The sequence below is a fragment of the Mustela nivalis genome, assembly GCF_964662115.1.
Source record: "Mustela nivalis genome assembly, chromosome: 8".
In the NCBI taxonomy this organism is placed as follows: Eukaryota; Metazoa; Chordata; class Mammalia; order Carnivora; family Mustelidae; genus Mustela; species Mustela nivalis.
The window spans coordinates 55,681,315-55,704,003 of NC_139027.1; the positions used below are offsets into that span (position 1 = coordinate 55,681,315).

The window sequence follows — 22,689 nt, forward strand, 5'->3', positions numbered from 1 at the left end:
CAAGCTGGGAATTTATGTTAAGAGGGTGATGTTGAGAGAAGAAAACTTTTAAAATGACACCAAGACCCAGGAGTCGGGCACTCCTGCAAGGACTCTACAAGATAGCGACTAGCCAACAGCGATCGTGGCAGAGCTTGCAAAGGAAAACTGCGTGACTGGCTATCCTTTGGCTTAACAAAGGCAGGCTGATCTCTCCCCCACAAGACAGAACTCACGTGCCAAGTCAGAAAGAGAAACAACTCTAGGCCTTCACTTCTGTATGGAGAGGCCAGAGGAGACCCGCAACCCCCATCTCTATTCGCGTTTCAGCAATTCGCTGCAGAGAGCTGTCCTGAGCCCGGTTCATCTCACCCGCTCCTCAGGTTTTCACTTTCATTGCATTTTTGCAACTTCTTTGGGCCAATCGAGAGACGCAGCGACAGGAGAGAGAGAGAGAGAGAGAGAGAGAGAGAGAGACTGGGAGCAAACAGTGGTGTTAGGGTGAGAGAGGGAGAGAAATCCCCCAGCAACTCCAAATAAAAGTCGTCCCCACTTAGCAACGCGGCGGAAGAAGGGCTGGAGGGAGCCCCGGAGAGGAGGGGGCAAGCAAGCAAAGGCCCGCAGCTGAGAGGGAGGGCGGCGCGAGGTCCCCCACCACCACCTTGAGGAGTCGCAGGGGTGCCCCCGACGCTGACACTTCCAAAAGCTGCCAACCCAGAGGGCCCGGTGCACGTACCAGCTGGAGGATGAGTGGAAAGGAGGAGGAGAAACATCCATATTTATCTGTTTTTATAACCTCGGCCCGGTCTTATTTTTTCTATTAAGTACAATAAAATGGGCGAGCTTGCAGCGAGCACCGCACAAAGCAATGTTCAGTGAGGTCTAGAAGCGCTCGGCCGAGGAAAACTGACAAGACAGGCTAATGAACCGTATAGACAGGGAGAAAATAGCCAGCATTTGCTAGATTTCAAACCCTCGCTGTCTCTCTTAGACCACCTATCTTGGGTTTTTTCCTAATAAAATAAGAAATAAGCAGACCCTACACTTTTCTTTTCTTCGAAATAGAAGGGGGAAAAAATGCTCCAGAACAAAGCCCTACAATCAGAGGCGGTCACTGGCAGTTAACACTCCCATTATTATAGAGGGTAAATAAAATAAAGACAAAAATTAAAAGCGACAAGAAACAGGTCAAGTTTGCAGGCAAAGCTTTTACAAGCTCATCTCTCCAGGTCGAATCCCAGAGCCAGCCTTAATGAAGCAATAATAGCCACATTATTCAAAAATTTTCATTTCGATGGAAATGTATCTAAAAGGGACTTAATCATATGCAAATAATAAAAAGAGGTGGTAGTGACCCAGCAAGCAATATGCATACAGATTTTTTTTTTCCTAGGGATGTTGAAATTGAAAAGCGCATACCTGGTCGGTTAGATTTGCTGATCTTGTTATATCTTCACTGTCTGATTTTGATCCTCCTTCTCTATCGTCTATCACCAAATCGATAGGCATTTTCCCTTTCAAACAGCTAATATACCGGTGGCAGAAATTGTCACATAATTCGTGTACCTACATTATGACAGAAATAAAAAAATGGAAATATAATCAGGAGTGCATAAATGACATTGACAAGTGCAAACCACCCCCCTTGTGAGATCCAAACTTCCAAATAGGGAAACACAGAGCAATTGTCCTCCAGAGACCCCCAGACGCATCCAGAATTAGGAATAACTTTCTTTTCTTGCAAAATAGAGATATCCCAGAAAATTGACAGTGACAAGATGATTCACAGGCTACAACATATTCAACACCCGTGTTAAATTCATCTGCTCCCAGGGCTGTGGCCATTAGAGAGGTGACCTGCGTGGGTGACATTTAAGGTAAACTATTTAATTTCATCCACTTACTTTATCATAAGTCCTTTTCCAATGAGTCTGAGGGAAAATGTGAATATATGTATATATATAGATCTCTCTCTCTCTCTCTCTCTATATATATATACACACACACACACCTCCAAAGGACCAGAACTGTGGTGGCATAGGACATATGTCTGACAGCCCAAGCCCTTATAACACTTGTAATTAGGGGTTCTCTCCATAAGAAGCATATTTTAGGATACTTTCAAAAAATAGAAGAAAATCAAATTGCCAATACTCATGATATGAAAAACACCTACAGCCACACACACACAAAAAAAGTATCAAATTGATTTTTTTTTTAAAAAAGGAAAAAGAAAGCTTCAAAATATTTAGGTTTAAGTGGAGTGGTCTCTTACAGGCCTCAGGCATCACTGACATGCACAAACTCTCAAGAAACCCCAGTGTGCTTGCAATTTAATGTTAGTTTGAATTACAATGCATTAAGTTTTTATTGCTGAGATTTATAGAACAGCTAGCAAAATCATGTTATCCCACACCCTTTCTTGAGTGTGAAGGTGGGGTGTGTGCAGGATTCACAGATTCAAGAAATTGACACAACTATCAACTCTGCTTTGTCTCTGCACAAGGTTTAATGTGCCTCCCCCACCACCTCCTCCAGACTCCCTGCCCACTCCTCCTCCTCCTCCTCCTCCCTCCGCCTCTCCTCTGTGTCTGACCTGCCGCTGCTCTCAGACTGTCTTCCAGAAACTCACCAAAACTAAACAAAACTCCCTCACCCACCCACCCAGAGGTAGCAAAGAAAAGGGGGGAAGAGGAAGAGAAGAGATCACAAAAGTATATAACCTGTAAAGTAAACTCACAACAGCATTCTAAACATCAAGAGAGATGCATAGAATTGCAACTATTTATACAAAGCCAGCAAAGTATTAAGAATGAATACAAGGCTAGGGCATCTGAGATGCCGGGTTTAGTGGCTGAAATTGTAATTAAACTGCAAAGAGAAATGGACGCTAAGATTGGCCTTGACACTAATTACCAGAAAGAAAGACATTTATGCAAATGTCTCAGAAGCCTGAACTTCAGCCATTCAGAACCCTCCCCCCACCTCACCCCGCCCCACCCCCTCAAGTTTGGGGGTGAGGAGAAAGCAAAAGGAAAAGAGGCTAGATAAATTACCTTCTCTAATTCCAACAGATGAAACCTTAATACTTGTATGGCTTGAATCATCTGCAAAGATACAAAAAGAATGAGCACCCTATTCCTAGTTTGCAGAAAATTGGCTGTCACAGCTCTACCATCTCCAGCCTATCCGCCCCCCCCCAAGTAAATAGAGTTATTTTGATTTATGGCAATAACACTAAAACTTAATAGCAGCGACTGGGTACCATCTAGAGGTTTATATTTCTTAAGGAGAAAAAATAGCTAAAACAACAACAAAGCATCTAAGTGGGGATCATAAACACCCTCCTCTCCCATGGCTCTTCCCCTTCTCAGCCCCACTGCCCCCACCCCACCTGAAAGGGCCACATCCCTGGACTAGATGTTTCCTTGTAAGGTATGCTCCGAAAATATTCCAAATAGTCCCCAACGTGTGGCTTTTCACACTGCAAACTTTCTGCCGCTTTCCGCACACCTTTCAGGCGTACTGGTGCTTTGGGGGCTCTTGCCCCGTTGCTGCCCTCGTGACGCGACTCTGAGGGCTGGGAAGTCCGCAAAGTTTAAGCACACACGCTGACAGGCCCGGAGATAAATCCCCGCGCTGATTAGAGCTGCGCTGCCCGGCTGTCATAAAAAACAAAAGCTCGCGTTTCCCCGCGCCGGCTTGCCCGGCCCCTCTCGAGATGAATTTATTTCCCGGGGATCTTGTCCCGGACCACTTGTCCGTGGACGGAAGCGTCTGCAGCCGCCCGGCAGCTACGGGAAGACCCGTCTTGAAACCTTGGGGCGCTTCAAGCAAGGCTGGGGGCTTGGGGGGAGGGGTGTTGGGGGAGGGGAGGAAGGGGTCCACTCTTACCAAGTTATCCAGTTCTGGATTAGAAGAAAATAGAGGTTTTTCTGCGCGAATCTAAATACAAGTGAGAAGGGGAGGGGGGGAGAAAGAACATTTGAAATCTGGTCACCTTCCTAGTCTTTTGCCTCATTACACTGTCCAGGGGAAGGACTGGGTGACACCGACTTCGTCCCGCGCAGAAACCCTTCAGTGTGATCAAATAAGCCAAAAACATGCCCAGAGCTCAGGGTCACTTGGTTACTTCTACCAGCAACTCTGCTTCTAGAGGACGCTGCCCGCTCGCCAAGACCAAGGCAGCTACAGCGCGCTGTGATTTTATTTTATAGAGTGAGCTTTCTGCGTCAGGTCACAAAGCGGGTGCTGGGAAGACTATGGGTGATTTTAAGTCGTCCGCAGACACTCATATAGGAGGATAAGCTCAGGGTAGATGTCGCAGGCATGGCTTAGGGCGGACTCTTTGCTGGTTACTTTTGAAAATGTGCTGGGTGGGGGAGGGAGTTTCTTTCTTTCTTTTTTCTTTACTTTTTAAACATATATTTTTGCTGACCTGTTTGGCGAACACGGCTATATCTTCATTGAATGACTCTGACGAGCAGACGTCCCCTCCCGCCACCCCCGGCTCGCGGGGGGTACAAGTAGCTAATTCACATTTCTCAAAAATCAGTGCTAAGAGAGGGAAGAGGGGGTGTCTGCAAGAAAATACAACAGTCACAAACAACACAATGGTTAGTCCCGAGTCAGTGAAAAAAGGCCCCCAAGAAAAACAGCCAGAGAAGCTCGAGCCCGGGATCCCCTCTCTGATTTTGTCATCTACTTTTTTCCACCACCACCACCCCCCCCAACCAGGTGACTGCTCACCTCCCCTTCCTCCTAGGGCTCCGAAGTCGGAGGCCCTTATCCAAAGACAGTGTCTGAGGATCGGTTCAGCATATCTGGCCGGAGAAATTGGTAACATTTGCTAAGAATAAAACCCAAGCGGTTCCAGCAGCCATTTTGAATTAAGTTTCCCACCCCGACTAGCCCTCGTCCCTCCGCGGCACATCTAGGACCTGGTGGAGAAGAAAGGCGGTGGGCGCAGCGGTTGAGAAGGCTTGTTCAAGTGTGTTCCCCCAAGGCAGCCTCGCAAAGCCCAAGGCTCGGGGGATCTTGGTGGCAGGCGCTCAGCTAACTTGGGGGAAAGGACCTCTATGGCTGCAGGACCGACTGTCCGAGGGCTGCACCTACCGATCTCGACCCCACGAGCCCTCGGAGAGCAGCAAGGCTCCTCCTCAGCTCCCTGCGCACTTCCCTCCCTTAGCCAATGGCCCCCACTGCCCCCAAAAGAAAGTTCCTTCAAATGCTCCTGCGGTAAAGCCTTTCATTTTTGTCTCTGCGGAATGGCAAAGCAGCTAGTAGAGCGAGGGGCCTAGATGTCGCTTATCTCAACCCATTAAAAAAAATGCTTCTACTAATGCTCAAGGAGGTGTCTCAAGTCTTTTATTAGCTCTCACAGCCCAGCCCGGAATTTAACAGTTTGGGGTTCTTTTCAAAGCTTCCCCAAATGTTCTGTCCCGGCGCCTAAACCATTTGCAGTTAACGCTAAGGAGAGAACGCTGGGATTTCAACAAACCCATTGCACAAGGGACCAGAAGATAAAGCAGAAAGGGTTTTCAGCTGGGGAGGGTCAGTGTTGCCTGATTTTGTCTTTTCCAAAAGAAGAAATAAATAGAAATAAAAGTTGCTGCAAAGTAAAACGAGGTCCCCAAATTCATGAGCACACAGTAGGCACAAGTGACTTTCAAAGGATTTTACCAGCCCTGGGTCCAATCGACTGTCCTGGAGAACACGGTGTAAACCACAGTCTGAAAACAACACTGGCCTGAGAGCACCCCCATACCTACTTCCAAATGCTGCAGGTTTCACCTTTGAACACAAAGTGCTAAAACAGCTAGAAGTTTCTTAATGTCTAGAACAATTCAGAGCAAGCTCTCTCCTTGCCTATGGTGGTCAAACTCCCTAAATGCAAAGCATATTCCCCCTTGCCTGACCTGCAACTGTCCTCCCTTGATTTTATTGTGTGGCGGCCCAGCTGGCATACGGTTGCTGAGTAAACTTAGCAAGTCAGAACAATCAGTGGCTTAAAAGATTTTCCCTTAAACTAAAAGTTTCGTTCCAACACAAAGACGCCTACATTTAGAAATCCCCAAGGCTCTCCCAGCGAAGTCGAGCAAGAGAGGACTCCAACCCGCTGAGCTACCGAGCTAGGGTCTGAGAGGAGACAAGGGACCTTTGGCAACTTCTCCTGCAAGGCGACCCCCCTCGCTGGCACAGCCTCGACAGAGCCGGATGCTGGGCAAGCGCTGACCATGTGAGGAGATGGGGGGCGTCCAGGATGGCAGGCTGCACCCTCCCCCAGCAAATTCTCCATGCAATGCAAATGAAAAGTTACCAAATAGTGTACCTCCAATCCACAGAGCTTTCCTTTTACCGAGGGCACAGGGAAATAGAGGAAACGTCACGTCTCTACTACTTAACCTGCTGCCCATTGTACCTACCCATAAATGGCATCTTTATCTCTCTTTAAAGCGTCATTGACGGAGGAACCCATGCTGGGGGCCATGGCGTTGGTGTGAGCTGTGTGCGGGTATTGATGCGAGTGCAGAGGAGGCCCGTGGTTCAGGTGGTGGACGGGCTGCATGGACCTGGCCGCATGCGGGTCCCCATACATCGTGGAGGGGATGCCTACTCCATCCATGCCCCCATAATGGGGTAGATCGTCGTACTGCATGACAAACAGGAGAAAACAAGGTTCAGAAGGCCAGGCGGGCAAATGGGGAGACAGCAGGGCACGGAGCTTATATAATGTCAGTCCAGCTGGATCCTTCAACCCGGAATTCCGTGGCCTTGCATCTCTAAAGTTGAGATTTCTTATTTTAAAAATGATTTCTAGAGTAAAAATCCTAGGATTCTCTCTGAGACTCGCCTGGGATGAACGGTCTTGCCCTAACTTGTGCCCCTATCAACTAGTTCAGAAATTCAGGATCCTTTGGCAAGGAAGGAAGGAAGAAAGAAGGAAAGAAAGGGAGGCATTCTCCCGGAGGGCGGAAGGTAAAACGTGCACGTCTCTAGAGGAGGAAATTCAAAATCACAATAATAAAACGTGCCAGGACAGTGCAGCAAGCCCGCCTAGTTTCACAGCCCCTTCCCATCAGGGGGAATTTAAAAAAAAAAAAAAAAAAAGTTACGATGGGAACAGCTAAGCTAAGCACATGAATTCAGACAGGCTTCTCATTTTATTTCTCTGCCAGAGTGGGGTTAGGCAGTCCTGCAAGACACTGCATTTCCTTTGCTTTCCAAGACAAACTCTGTTAAATTATACAAAACCAACTGGCTTCTTTATAAGTGAAACTTAGAGAAACGTAGCTTTTCATGTTCATTAGAGCTGAATTTAGAATGGGCAATTTCCCCTCGAAGTTAAAGAAAACCTATAGTTGGGACAGCTAAATGTCCTATTTTCTCTACTCTTCTGAACTTTCCCCCCAGACTAGAAGTTAGTGAGACAAATGTAACTCATCAGGTGTAAAGTAAATTCAAAAGCAAATGCATACACAACCCCCATATTCTCTCTTCAGAAAAACTACTTTCATATTGATTGTCATTATTCTTGTGTGCAAAATTTAGCTATTTAGGATTTTCTCCTTGCTTCATTCCCGGCAAGTTCTTTTCCCAAGATTTGGAGGCGCCGAGAGTGAAATGATTTTCAAAGAAAAGAGGAATTGCCACTTTCATCTCCTTAAAGCCAGAGGTGTGAAAATAGTTTGGAAGAACGCTGACATTTGCCTGAACCAAAGCAGTAAAGAAAAATGTGTCAGCCTAGTAACTTTCTTTTGCAAACAGGGCTTTGAGGGCCAGTACAGAAATTATGCAAGGAAGGCTTTTTGTAAACCCCCCCTTTCTTTTAAGAAACTACCTCAGTTGGGTTGTCATTGTCTCACTTTACTCTCACTACATTTCCATTCAAATAGGAATATTGGGGAAATTAGTATTGCATTTTTAAAGTGAGTAGCTGTGTGCTTAGTATCCAATTAGTGGAGGGCTTTTCTAAGAAAAACTTTCAAAGTATCACCTTTTATAAAAATCCAGGCACATTAAAATCACTTTTAAAAGATGAATGTTTTCCGACCCCCAAAGCCATTGTACTATGACAAAGTCATTTGCTTTAAAAAAGCTAAATACTTCTAATGATATTAAAAGATGAGCACAATCAATAACACATCAGAAGTTTCTAGCTGCTTCATTTCATTTTTAAAAAAATAGCCTTAAACTTCTGCTCCCTGAACACTCACATTATAACATTAGATATCTAGTGCTTTTTGTTTTTGTTTTTTAAACAGATGATTGCCCAAGCTTGTATTTTTATTTCTATAGCTGCTGGTTAGGAATCTATAGAAAACTTGATTACTTGAATTAATTACATGTAACATACGTAAGTCTACAAATGCACTGAATAAATTCTCTCCCTTTAGGCCACGGCTTTAGGAGCCTCATTCAAAAAGACAGAGAGAAAAAAGGAAACTTTTTAGCAGTGTCTTTCAGCCACGTTTCAATTTAATCTCACATTTGAGTTCCACAATTGTTTTTTAATACGTACCCTTTGCGCCATCGGCCTCCCTGGCTCCCTTCCTACTTCAACTTCTAATATATCCTCTTTAAGGCCAGTGTGAAAAGAAACAAATAAGCAAACTCCCCCGGAAAAAAATTTTTTTTAAAGCACGACGAAAAATCCCTTAACGTCTCCAGCAACGTGAGCTACTGGTCCCAGATCTTCGGTCTACGGGACCTGAAGCAAAGCGCCCGAGTCACTGAGCATAAAAGCGCTCCGTTTCCAAGACAGCAGCGGGGGCAAAAAGAAAAAAAAAAAGCAGATCTTCTCTCCCCCAAAAAAAATCAGTTTAAAAAAAAAAAAAAAAAAGAGCGCCCCTCAGACCCAACTACCAAATCTCATGGCTTTCTGCCACTCCGGCTGTCAATCACAGGCGAGGTTGTCAACGTGGTGAATGAATGATCATCCGCTCTGTCTTCTTCTGGTCAGAACACCTCAAATGTTAATATTCAAATGCACAAAGCCCTAGCGCTCGCTTCCCTTGAATCAGTCCTAATTCCTAATCAGTTTCTCTCTTCTCTCGCTCGCTCTTTCTCTTTCTCTCTCTCTCTCTCTCGCTCTCTCTCCCTCTTTGCAACTGCTGCACTGGAGGGAGATTAGAGGAGGAGGGTTAAAAAAAATGTCTGTCTGAGTTTGTCTTAAAGGAGCCACGATCGATGCTGCCCGCTTGCAGTCCCCGTGCGTGTGTAAAGTGTGTGTTGCACAGGCGGAGAGGTGGATTCCGACCAGAATGCTAGAACCCGGAAGTAGTGGTGGCCATAACAGGTCGCGTCTTACACAATGCATTGGGCTGCAGCAAGTAGGCTCCTCGGCAGGGGTGGGTGCGCGAAGCGAGCTCTGGCCGCACTGGAGAGGCAGAGAGGCGCTCCATTAAATCGCACGCCCAGGCACAAACACCCACACACCCAGGGCACACGCGCACAAACGCGGGCAGAAGCCCCCGGCTGCAGGCTTTATTTTCCGTATTCTTTTCTCCTGCCCCCCCCCCCCTCCAGACTCTCTCCCCAAAGCCGACCCTCTTGAAATAAATTGGGAATAAACGCGGGGCAGGCAGCAGCGGGAGTTATTTTGCACAGGGCTCTGCGCATAGACTTCATGACTTTCCTCGAAATTATTGGGGTCTTCCAGTATTTTTCGGGGCGAAGGGGACTAATGCGGAAAGTATTGGATTCTCACAACTGACCACCCCAAGCAGAAAAGTCAAACGGGGAGAGAAGATAAGCAAGAGCAAGGCTGGGAAAGGCTCTGCTAAGGAGTCCCGAGAACGTGGAGTGTTGAAGGCTGGGGCTTTCTGCAGATCCAGCTTGGAGTTGCTGTCAGAGGTGGACACCCGGCCCAAGGAAAGGAAATGCTTGCATTTTCTCACTTTGGGGTCTGGACCTCCCCCACCTCCTAGTCCCGGAGGCCCCCAGCCCCAGCCCCGGCGTCCTGCGCGAAGTGGGAGAGGAAGGGAGGGAACAATGAGCGGAGAGCGGGGAATGTGCCCCCAGCGCCTGTTTACAAACACGAAGCTATTTATGATCGCCGGAAAGCGAAACCCGACGCGGGCTCGGAGCAGCGGGTGGAGCCCGGGCCGGAGAGACTCTGGGAAGCAGGCTCTTTCTCTGACCCGCTCCGAGCGAGGAAGCCGTGCGCCCAGGGCGCGGCGCGGCAGGGTCAGCGCGCAGGGTTCGGGCTACGGCCGCGCCGCCTTTGTCTTCCAAGCGCCGAGGGGCTCTGGCCTCCTCGGTGCTGGGGCCTGGAGGGACCCCGCGCCCCAAGCTCTCTCCCCCGCGACACTCTGCGCTCTTCTCCCCAGCCCTTCTTCCTCCCACTCCTCTTTCCTGCCCCCATCCCGGCTCAGGGAAAACTCCCAGTACCAAAGAAAAAGAAATTCACTTCGGGAGCTGAGATTTTCAGACAAAAACCTGTCCCAACCCGCAACTCGGAGGGTCAAACCAGCCACTGATTTTAACTTTCTCCCTTTAAATACCTATTTTCTGGCTTAACAACAACAAAATTCTCTCTTTATTCTCCTACTCTGAGCTTGCCTTTTATTATTATACTTGGTGGTGTTATTTTCGTTTCTTATTTTTCTGCCCGCCCGGCTCTGATACGCCTAGATAGCTCGGCCACAGCAGCTCGACCAGCAGGCTGGAAACCTCACATCCTCGAGCAAGGCTCGCAGCTCGTTCGGCTCCGAGCAGGATTTTTTTTCCTCCCTCCAGCTGAAACCTCACGGAAAACTCCCCCTGCGGTCGACTGGAAAATGAGCTCACCCAAATCTCGGTAGGCAGCCGTGGAGGAGGGCTCGGCCAATCAGGAGGCGCTTCTGCCAAAGCGGCCGCGCATTGGCTGCGGGGAAAATCAATTATCAAATAATCGATCAGCAGGGAGCTTCGATCTGCGGGGAATGCTAACTGCCAGTCCCCCTTCCCGCCCTGATGGTGGCCAAAAGGCTGACTCCCCCAAAGCAGTCGGCCTCTCGCTCCCATCGCCCCCACCCCCATCCCACTCCGCCAGCTGCGGACCGAACCCTCGTCCTAAAGGGGGGTGTAATAGGAGAAAGAGTTTTGAGAGAGATTAGAGTGCTCCTATCCGCAGAGGTTGTTTGGAGAAGGTTAGGAGCTCTCAAATATATCGAGGCTAACTCTTAATGTGCAAACTAAAAGAATTTGCATCAGTCCGAGAGGTAGGACTCAAGTTTCTGTTAAGTGGGCTTTCGAAGAGCAAAGGGACACAGGGCGAGCATCAGAACCTATATCTGGAATCAGGTTCCCTCCAGCGCGCATAGTCACCCTAAGCGTTGTCTATTCCTTTAGTACTTCGTACGAGTCAACGGCCAGTTCCCCCCACTACCCTATAGTGGGGTTTTCTTAAAGCCAAGCTGCTGAGTCTCTTCCCAACCTCCCGCATACCACCCTCGTCCAGACACCGTACTCGCCCCATCTGTGGCTAAAGGACTGACATGTTCAAAGCCTTCAGATGCGCTTTGCCTTGAAAGAGCTCCGACTGTTTAAAAAAATCCTAGGATCCTCATCATTTGCATTTCTCTTCTCTCTTCCTTTCTCTCTTTCTCTCTCTAATCACCCTGCCCACCCTTTTCAGGATATTTAACTTTTCTCCATCGCAAACATGTGGTTTGGGGGTACAGACGCCCCGGCGTATCACGCGGGAGGTTAAGGCAGGCCCGCATGTCAAAGCCGAGGGTGAATCCAGGTGAATTACCAGCTTCTAAGCCATTGCCTGACACTCCCACCCCCACCCCATCCGCCCCAACGTGAACTTGGAAACAGAACTTCAGGCCAAGATGGAACCTCCCGCTCTCCGGAAGGCGATTTCTCTGTTTAATTCTCGGGAAGCCGCGTTGGCTGGGCCAGGCAACGCAATCCTTTCCGATTACCAGGAGGACCAAACTGGGCCGGCAGCCCGCAAGTCTTCCCCGAACCCCAGGCAGCTTCGGCCCTCACCTGAGCGCCTTCCGACAGCTGCATGCGGGGGATGTGGGCACTGCAGGTCCAGCAGGCCCGCCAGGCTTCAGAGCTGCTAGCTGGAGGGGGGAACGCAAAAGGGCCGGGAGGGGGGGGAGGTCGAGGCAAACAACGACACGGGCACATCTACATTTATGATCCTTAAATGAACTGCGAGGGAAATTGTGTAAGTATAATTTAACTGAGAGAAATTTACTGCGAAATACACTTCGATGATCATAGTCTTTAAGAGTCCTTAGGGGTTCTCCAGGAAAGGCTTAGGTAACCGGCTTGGAGTTACCTCAACTCTGAGGCCATGTTTTCAAATTTGGAAAAGGCCAGCTTTGATAAAGATTTCTTTGACAATAGAATTTATCTCTTATTGTTGTCTTTGGGAAAATTTGTTTTCTAGCAGAGATGAAAAAAGAAGTTTTAGGCAAGTCACTCCTTTTCAGACATAACCCAAAACTTCAAAGCAGTGGGAAAACTATTGTGTGCTTCAACCATGATGTGTCAGATTACCTTAAAAGTACTTTACCCACACACAGGTTTTCCTTAAAGAAAGGCATAGTTTGAGTTTGTGGGCTTACATAAACTCCTATTAGTTTTGAAAAGTGTCTTCTTTCTTGCCTACCCCCTTTTCTATTTATAACTGTGAGCCTAATGCTACTCCTAGGTCTTTATAAGATTAATTCTGAACAATCAAGGGACTAAAACACTTTTACAATGTAATTACAGTAGTACAAATTGTTTGCCCAAACCTCATTCTGGATAAGGATTTTACAATTAGCAAACAGTTATTACAGTTGGGGCTTGCTGAGAGAAATTGCACAGAGGAAGTCTAGAGTTGTAATATAGTAGCCATAAAAAAAAAAAAAAACTCCCTTGGCATGGCAGCAATTAATCATCTATTAAAAGGAAAAGGTAAAGGGATAGCTATACGTATCTTAGTAAACTACTACTGATAATTATACTTGTTCTGTGTGTGACAACACCTATCCCTGACTTATTTCAGATACTTGCTTTTTGAGGCAATAGCACTTTTGTTTTTGCAAAAGCGTGGCCTGCTGAAGGGTTCTGCAGGGTTCACTTGCCCTTAGCTCTTGCAACACGCACCTTCCATGCTCAGCTTACACTAAACATCCCAGAGCATCTCCCCAAAGATAAAGAGCAAAGACTTTAAAGGGGCAGGCTGAGGCCTAGGTCTCTATTGTTTAGACCTTCCTTGCAAGAAAACATTGAAAGTAAGTGGTGCCCCTTTAGGCTGTTGGTACAGTCCTTTCTGAGCACTCCCTTCTAATTTTCTGTCCTCCTATAAGGAATGGTGTCTCTGGAAAGACATATATCCTGAATTAGGCTTTTGTCCCCAAAGTTCACATTGATGAGTCAGCTCCCAAACCCTCAGAAATTAAAGAGGCTCCTGTTAAGGTAAAATGTGTGTGTATTTGCCAGCCCAGAATAAACAAAAGCCTGTTAATCAATCGAGTTTGGCAGCTGTGTTCACAGAATGATAAGGGTTTATCATCTGCCACCTAACTCTAAGATGCCTGTTAAAACGTTGTGATTGCTCTTTCGGTCGTCCCGCAGTGTGGAGGCTTGGGATTTGTGCTTCGAGAACATTCAGCGTCTGCATCTCACCCCCTACTCTCCACATTAGCATTTGCATTTCAAAAAACAGAAATAAGAAGAGGGAAAGACAGTTTGAAGAAAATGGATTTAAAATCTACTAGAGATAATAGAGGAATGCTTGAGATAAGAGCCTGGGTGTGATACGAGAGAGGTACCAAGAAGTCAAAACTGATGAATAGCTGTGAGAAAAGTGAAATAAACTCTTCAGAGGTCTATAAAAGGGGGAAACCTGGTTAGGTGATGTGAAAGGGGGTTAACTGAGTGGATTAGGGAAGACGTTAATCAAGTCCCCCAAAGCCATCAGGGCTAGAACTAGGAGATTTGTTTACTGCATTTTGCTTCAGAAAACAATGTCTGGGTCCAGTTCAGGAGTCAATGAGAGGTCAGTGTAGGCTCCCTAACCATTGTAGGGAAAATACCTAAGTCACTATATTCTGGCTGGATAATGCAAAAGTTAAGGGGGAAAAAAAAACTGGGGGAGGGTGTTGTTTTCCTTACTACCTTTCTATTTCAAATCATTAAAATGCTTTGGTCTCTAGAGGGGGAAAATTATACTGGTTAACATAATTACTAGCTCTGACATTTTCAGAAGTTATAGAGGTCTTTTATTAATTAAATGGAGGGCTTAATAAAATATTCCTAATAAAATTTATGGTTGTCTTAAAACTTTCTAAACAGTGCTATAAATTCTTAATAAAATTAACTGGGAAATGAGTTATTAGCCCACACTTTACCATCCCCCCCTTTTTCATAAGGAGCGTCTGTAGAATGAAAAGGGAAATAGAAGCCTTTTAGTAAAATATAAATATTAGCCAAAGTCACACATTTCTTTAGGTGAGGTGAAGTTTCAACTAAGTTATTTCTAGTGACTTCACCCTTCAATATTCCCCAAAAGCTACTCACAAAACTTAGACCATTTCTTCCCCTTCTCTATTACATATTATATATGTGTGTATATGTTAGCTCATGGGAACTACAATGCTCAGTTTTCTGCTCTGAGTTGTGTGTTAAGTTTAATAAAAAAGCAGGGTTGCATCATGCAAAATTCCAATATAGGATTTTTTAAGGTTCAGTAAATATTTTATCAATTCAAAGATAATTAAAAATGAAATGTCTTATAATTTCTTTCAATTTAATTTCTTTAAAGGTAACTTTTAAATAATAAATTTCTCCATATTCGTTACACTCCACATTTATAACTCTTGGTACTATCTGAGGCAGCATTTTGTTGAGAAGATATGCAAAACTTTTTCATGTCGCTATATTGTAAAACCTTGGCAAGTTATCTTAAGTTTTGAGATCCTTCTCTGCTTCACAGATAAAATACTGGCTGGTTGGCTGTCTAAAATGAACAGCACTCTCAAACGTACTCCAACCAAATAAAACAGCCTTGGCGGATTTTTCAGCTTTTGAAGGCTTGATCTTTTGTGCCGTCTACTGGACAATGGAAAAACTACAGCTTATATGACTGAAGAAACTTCTCTTGTCTAGTATGGGGTGGGGGGATGGGGGAGTAATGGGAGGGGGTGGATTTCATGCTACTAAGTAGTAGGGGAGGACAACAGGACCCAAACTTGACTCACAGGACAGGTCTCATGGTGTAATCATCTTTTCATATCCAAATTTAGGACATTGTATTAAGTACAGGCACACCTAAGTCACTTGACTAAGGCACAAGGCTGTACTTACTATAATTGTGTATGTGTGTGAATGCACACAGTTGGCTTTGGAAAAGACAGAAAGAGAAGATAATGGGACAAGCTCAGCATCTCCGAAAAAAATATTGGTGGTTTGCTTGGTTCTGACTGTGCATTTACTTGATAGTCAAGTATCTACTGCCTAGATAATCTAAGATGTACAAATTAATTCTTGGAATTTGAAACGTGACATTGTTCAGTAACAAAAGAAGTACTTTTAGGAGGAGAGGCGATGAAATTGGTAATTAGAAGACTTTTAGTGCAGTTCTCTTTGGCAATCTTGAATGAAAATGTGAAACTTCAGTGTTTTCACTTGGAGACCACATGCAGGAGAAAGTGTGGATGAAATTCATAGTCAGATGTCTTTATGCAGCAGAGGCTATTTCATGATGTGTTAAACATTTAAAACTATTGTATATATTTTGGTTATGATTTTAAAAAATATTTATGGAGCCCTAGCATTACAAAAACTTTGTACAAAAAAGTTCATGAAGATAATTTTGACCTCTGTTTGATATTGATGTAGCTTCTGAATAATTATATTTACCTTAGAGAGGTGATTTTGTGACTTAAACAAAACCCAACTCCAATAAAATGTAGAGAAGTCAAGCTGATTTTGGTGGAAGAGACCTAAACCTGGGTTCAGGGCTCTTGTAACTGTTTATCTGCTTTTCTGAAGTTAAAATTCCTCAGTGCATTTTAATAAAATGTAATACCACATGACTAGTTATTAGGGTGCCTTTTAATAAAAATTTAAGAGTGAAAAGGAGACAGTTTTGGGGCATTTTATTGATGCATAAATATATTTCAACGATCTACTTCAAGTATACATTTTGATGTGGCACTATGTCAGAATGACTTTAAAATATTGTATTAAATATAGGTCTATCAGAGAACCTGAAGTGACATTGACTACTTAAAGGAGTGAGATTGCTTGCACTGTGTGTGAAAGAACAGGATGGTTTTAATCGTACTACAGAGCTGGGGTGATGGAGGTGGTGGTGCTGGGTATCTTTTAAGCTTTAGCATGATCTACTGAACTGCGTGACAGATTTTTATTCTATAAGACGCTTTGGGGGTCTTAAAGATTAAATTAAAGCAATAAGGACAACAGCCACCCTACTGACAATAGCTAGAAAATGTAGAAAATTCTTACAAGAACCAATCACATGTTTGATGTATTCTAAACTAATAAAGAAGTACTGAGTGCTGTAAGAGTCTGGCCAAAGTGCTCTAGTCACCAAAGGCAAACATTTACCTTTGAAACAACAGGATGAGCCGGAGTGGTCATGATTAAATCCACGTTCCGCGGGATAAAGGGGCCTATTTTGTTTAAAAAAAAAAAAAAAACCACCGTCAGTCAAAAATGTACTGATTATTCAAAAATAAATATTTTAACATTTCATTGAGTTATCTAATGAATAAGAAAAACATCGAAGGCTTCCTGCAGTTCCGAAAGAATTCTAGTAGCCTGGAACAGCAGGAGGAAAGAACAAGAAGCCGAAAGACGCCTGCTGAGTAGAGATTCACTTGTGGATATCTGAAAACACACTTTTCAGTGCCCTTATTTAAAAACGAAAAATAAATATCATCCTTCCTTTTTTTTTTTTTTTTTTTTTTGAATTAACATCAGACTATGGTTATGCTTGCTAAAAAGCCTAATTCTTTCCAGGAGATTAATCCAAGAAAGGGCCAGTTTGAAAACTTACAACTCATGGGAGAAGTGGACGTATAAGCCGCAAACAAATCGGTTCGCAGCGGGGCCCACAGCCTGGAGAGACGCCCCTTCTCCAGAGCTCTTCCAGGATAACTTCATTTACCCGCAGATCAGCGGCCACTTCCGGGACTCTGGCGAGTGGTGTCCTTGTACCTCAGAGCCCTCAGCAGGGTTGCCGGGTCACCTGTGTGTGCTGGGATGGCCGGTCCCCGCGGCGCCCCGCGGCGCAGTCTAGTCCCCGCGCGCCCAGCCACCCAGAGTCCCGGGCCTCCCTGCACCCCCCGGGGCACGGACTCCCCGGGCTGGGTGGGTGGGGACCCGGCAAGGTACGCTTCTCCAGGGTGGCGGCGGCGGCCTGGGTTCACACCTGGCTGGGCGCAGGGGCGGCTGTGTAGGGGGAGGGGTCTGGGAGAACCTGTTCTCCGGGGACCCGGCGCCGTCTGGAAAGATCCCTGGGTGAAAAGTTCCCTTCTCCCGCCAGGATCCTCCTCCCCCCTCCATTTTGGACTGCCATCCTATCTTCTCTTTGGGGTTCGCCTCCGCTTCTGCGGGAGGTTGTGGGTCAGGCCTGGGCGGCGGGGGGTGACAGCGGGAGCCAGAGCGCGAGGACCCCAGGACCCGCGCGCGGCGACTCAGGCCCCTGGTCGCGGTCTTCTGCTTCTCCAGGCTCAGCACCCGAGGGCGCCTTTCCCCATCTGGACTAGAGGACTCCGGCTCATCCCACCTCTCGCCCCTTTAGCCCAATTCCGGAAGCTTCTGGCCTCGGTTCCTGGACGGTTCTTTCCCGGGGCGGGGTGGGGGGGGCGCCGTGAGTCCTGGGGTGCCGCCCAGCTCCCCCTTCCTTCTCCGAGGCCCAGTGTGCTCTGCAAGTCCGTTTGGGATGCGGGAGCCTTTGGGAACCCCGGTCCCCTCGCCCCCTGCGGCCGCGGCGGCCCCCTCGTAGGGGCTGGAACAAGCGCGCGTTTGTGGCCGCGGTTATTATTTCAGGTGCGCTAATGGGATTAGAGGCGGCAGAGCCCCGTGTGGGGATTGAAGCGGTTCCTTCTCCGGGGTTCCAGCCGCCGCCGGGTGGATCGCGAGTCACCGCCGGGCCCTGGTGGCCTCCCGGCGCAGCGCGGCCGGCTCCGTGCGCCCGCGCCGGCGCTCACACCTGGGAGAGGGGTGGTGGCCCCGCGCCCCACTAAGGGAGGAGCAGGGGGGAAGGACTGAGGATGCGGGAGAGGATGGGAGCCCCGGAGGAAAGGAGAGAGACGCGGAGTGACAGTGACAGAGACTGAGAAAGGGAGAGGAGCAGAGACAGTCAGGGAAACCGAAAAGACAGAATCTGAACCAGTCCTGACCACCTTCCCACACCCGCCTCGACTGCGAGAGGGAAACGGGCTCCTTCTCCTGTGCTACTTTCTGCTTCCGAGGCGGCCCCCTTAGCATCGACTTTTGCACAATTGCATACTGACTTTCCTAAATAGTTCTGCAAACCTATTTGTTGCTTTCATTTATTCAGTCGCAAACCATTCCCTTGGGGAAAAGAAAAGAGAGAGAAAGAGAGAGAGAGAGAGAGTGTGTGTGTGTGTGTGTGTGTGTTGGGGTGGGAACTAAGCCAGAGATAAATGCTACCATGCTCTTTCAGAATGTTCCTTTGGCCATCCCAGAAATGAACATCCTGTTCTGGGAAGCAGGAGGCACCATCACAAGTGGGCTGAGGCGATTGCTCTGCCTTGGGTCCACTTTTTGCAGCCGCCTTTCCACCACAGAGAACCCGAGGGTTTTAGGGCTAAGTCAAAGCATTTAATTCATTTGCCTACTTCCCAGATGAGCAAGCAGAGACTGAGAGAGGCTAAGTGACCTATTCAATTTCTTCTTTTTCTTCTTTATGTCTTCAAGTTCTCTCTCTCTCTCTCTCTCTATATATATACATATATATGTGTATATATATATATGTATCTCTCTCTCTCTCTCTCTCTCTCTCTCTATATATATATATATATATATATATATCTCCCAACCGTTAAAACAAATCACAACTACAGAAGTCTTTCTCATTCTTCTTTCCTAAGATCACTGGATGTCAGCGCTTCCATGTCTCCTGCTAGCGGCAGCTCTGTGTGCAGTTGGTGGTGTGGGAGCATGGGGCTGGGTGGGGGCTTCTCCCTCCTCCCCTGCTCCCACACCCGCTCCATCACGAAGCCCCTCCCTGTAGGACAGCGGCAGGCAGGGAGCTTGCTGACCTGTGGAAGACCCCTCCACACAGCAGGAAGAAAGGAGTAAGGAGAGCTTGCATTTGGTGGTGATGGTGCAGAGGTCTCCTAGGCTTTCTCCAATCAACCCCCAAACAAATAAACAAGTCCTGCCTTCTGCATCGACTTCCTGTGACTGAGTGACCCTCAGCAGAAAACTGGCCCAGGTCACCCAGGGAAGGAGTGGGGGAGATTCAAGGCCTTATTTACCCCAGGATTAAAAACAACATCCCCTCAAACCCTCCTTCCTCAGTAGCTTGCCTTTTAAGGATGTGAGAAGGAGCTCCTTAGAGTCTAAGCAGACATAATAACCCATTGAGATGTTTAGGTTTCAAGTTTACAAAAAAGCATTTTATTCCCGCTTCCCCAACCCCACTACAACCTGGACCCAGGCTACCAAAACCTTTACAAAGACATCCTGTATCTTCTATGGGCAAAATAAATTTTTGAGTAGACACTATGAATTCTGGTGCATTTTTATTTTTAACTTCAAGTTTTGCTAAAACAAATCAATTTATGCCTTCTTCTCCCCATCCCCTGATTTCTTTTCACTCTAAATTTTTGTTACCTTGAATTTTGTATTGATTTGGGTGTTTGGTAGAGAAAAATCTGATTGTAGTCCTGTTACCGTCAGTCATCTACATTTATTTTATTTACTGTGTGTGTGTGTTTAAACTTACTGATATTAACAAAAAAATACCCTAATGTTCTTTGAGGTTTAAACTTTAGCAATGTGTTATGTCCTAGCCTAGCTTCTGTGATAAGCCCATTGCATTTTCTTCCATACTTGTTGAGTCACATATCTTCTAGTTAAAAATTTTTCTTTTTAAAACATTTTATTTTTTTAAGTAATAACACCCAACATGGGACTCGAACTTACAACCCTGAGATCAAGAGTCCCTTGCTCTACTGACTGAGCCAGCCAGGCACCCCAGAGTTAAAAATCTTTTGAGCAACCCAGGACTTTATGATTTACTGGACTGTAAGCTATTTTATTTGCAAATATTTAGTGCTTGCAACCTGAAACTGAAGAATGATCTAGGAACTTGGTTCTATCACAAAAAGCTCTTTGCATGTACAAAGATCCCAGTCAAGATTCTGCATTACTGCATGATGGCTGTGAGGGAGAGAGGCAGAGCTGAGAGTTAGGATACTCTCAGATTCAAATTTGAACTCAGTCACTAATAGGCTGATGGAATTCGAAGAAATTAGTCTCCTACAAAATGAATTGGTTATTATTTTGTTCTCCAATTGTACTTTTGATTCCCACATTTAATGATTCTATATTATAAAATTAGATACATAGAAAATGTGTAGCTTCAAAATAAAGAAAAAGGTTTAGTGTTAAGACATTGCCATAATAACTATTTCACAGAAAATTTTAAAAAGGTTGACATTTTGGAGTTAGATTGGAGAAGATTATCCTAAAGCAATGTTTCCCTGTCTTGACTTCAGCCAGTTACATACAACCAGAAACAGTGTTTCTGCCCTGTTTTAATGTCCTGGGAATTACTTTTTATTTGTTCTTTTAAAAAAAGAGTCTCACCTGCACTAAAACACACATACGTATTTTAATATGAAACTTTATATCGTAGGATTTCTTTTATATTTTTTCCTAATGCAGAGTACAATAAATAAAACAAATTCAAAACAATTTGTTGTGATATATACTCCTAAATTATCTTTACCCCTCTTTAGGAAGCAATGACCTAAGGACGTCTTAAATCTGTTCAGTGTGCCAAATTCTAAACAGATTTTACTTTATACATCAGCATGACCAAGCACCGTTCAACAAACATCACACAATGAACACAGAAGGAAGAGGTATTCAACTGAGGAAGAAGCAAACACTAATGATTAGGGAAAAGGAACCCTCATTTTAGGAAGAAATCAATGCTAATGTCTTACAATTCAGCTTTCGTGTTTAAAGTGGAACTGTATCTTGTAAACTTGCAACTGCAAACTTATTGATGCTGATGAATTATACGAAGCCTCCATTTTATAAGACAACCTTTTTGAAATATAATCACTACAATTTTAGACATTTGTAAGACCCAAATTTATGATAATAATAAGCAATTTTTGAAAAATATACTTGATTCTATAAAAATGACAATAATTTCTCACAAAAGCCTTCAAAACACTGAAATCTGAAACTCTTCTGTTTTATATACCAGGGAAGGAAAACATACATAAATGCTTCTACTTTAGACTTTTTTTTTCCCCAATGTATTCACTCTCAACTCCTCCCTCTTCTGAAGTTCTCCCAGCAGGGAACTCGAGCGTCAGAAGACTCCCTCTCTAGGCACTGTAACCTCCGGATAGGACTCTTCAAGTTTGAAAATGACATCTTTGGTCTTTGTTGAAAGATATACCCAAAAGAACTAAAGTAAACAGAATGATGTCAAAGCACAGGATTATTTTTGTTGCCATGAGATTTTGTCTGGATATTCTTTAGTGTGATTTAGAGGTTAAAACATTTAAACCTTTCTTCACTGGCTAGGCACCTTTCAGAGGCACTTTCTGTAATTTCCTGATTTCACATTTGTCTTTTCCTTGTAATGCTGCGCACTGAATTTGTAGGTCAAGAGGTAATTTATACACAGTTTTTATTTCTTTCTGCCTAACCGTGGTTACATATCTCAAGCAAACCAAATGCCATCCACTGGAAGTTTTTGTTCCACCTTTTTTTTTCTTCCCTAAACATGGAATTAACTGACACTCATAATTCACTGAAACAACATAAACACCTGACCATCCTAAAAATCAAGAAAAATCAAAATCAAGAAGCGCTTCTTAGCACAACCAGAATGCCGAAGAACTTCAAAACCACAAAGTTGGAAATGGATAGTTACGGCTTTTTAAATAACTGTCATTTTGCCGTGTGTCTAAATCAGTGTCCCAGCACCATGAGGAGTGCGACTGAGCTTCAAGAGCTCTGGAAACCACTGTTTTGAAGGTCAAACTCAACCACGTTTAAGTGCCCAGATCTGCTGCACTACCAGCAATCCTTGGCTCCACGGGACCACGCACACCCTTGACCTGATAAGAACCAAATGCCAAGGCCAATTTGTTCCCTGACTTAACGATTCTGTCTCTGGTAGTTACAGGTTTTGTTTTTTGTTTTGTTTTGTTTTGTTTCTTTGAGCATTTAACTCTTTTTACTTTTGTACTTTTGCATTTCTAGAATAGTTGGCCAGCACCCTTTTTTAACCCGAAGCTAATTTATACCAAAAAGTATTATACATTTTCGGATACTCTTACTCATTAAATGTCTAGGGCTTGTTTGTTTGAGAACCTCAGCCAATCTTCCTCAATGCTTTTAGCTTTTTACCCCAGGAGGGAATAGTTTGAATTTGTTTCAAAATTCTCTTCTTTTATTTTTTTCCTTTCCTATGAGTCTGTAATTTAGTTCTGCTGACACAGTTGGTTAACCCCATACTGGGGAGCT

General features: G+C 45.1%; 1 protein-coding gene and 1 long non-coding RNA gene across 4 annotated transcripts in view; one reads left to right on the forward strand and one right to left on the reverse strand.

Moving 5' to 3' along the window:
* The window catches only part of MEIS1 (Meis homeobox 1), a 677,893-nt gene that overhangs the window by 114,839 nt on the left and 540,365 nt on the right, over positions 1–22,689 (reverse strand). The window contains exons 7-14 of one of the 3 annotated variants that reach the window (XM_082746690.1): positions 16,546–16,610; positions 11,962–12,041; positions 10,771–10,846; positions 6,405–6,631; positions 4,418–4,559; positions 3,874–3,924; positions 3,036–3,086; positions 1,399–1,545 (exon numbers count right to left, since the gene is read on the reverse strand). In XM_082746690.1, the coding sequence (XP_082602816.1) occupies positions 1,399–1,545; positions 3,036–3,086; positions 3,874–3,924; positions 4,418–4,559; positions 6,405–6,631; positions 10,771–10,846; positions 11,962–12,041; positions 16,546–16,610 (839 nt within the window). Of the gene's footprint in view, positions 1–1,398; positions 1,546–3,035; positions 3,087–3,873; positions 3,925–4,417; positions 4,560–6,404; positions 6,632–8,500; positions 9,264–10,770; positions 10,847–11,961; positions 12,042–16,545; positions 16,611–22,689 lie in introns of those variants that run through there. The other 2 variants (XM_082746688.1, XM_082746689.1) reach the window with 2 other exon arrangements.
* LOC309872501 lies at positions 16,765–19,698 on the forward strand. Its single transcript, XR_014315913.1, has 2 exons — positions 16,765–17,991; positions 19,059–19,698. It is a non-coding gene; the product is annotated as an uncharacterized lncRNA (long non-coding RNA).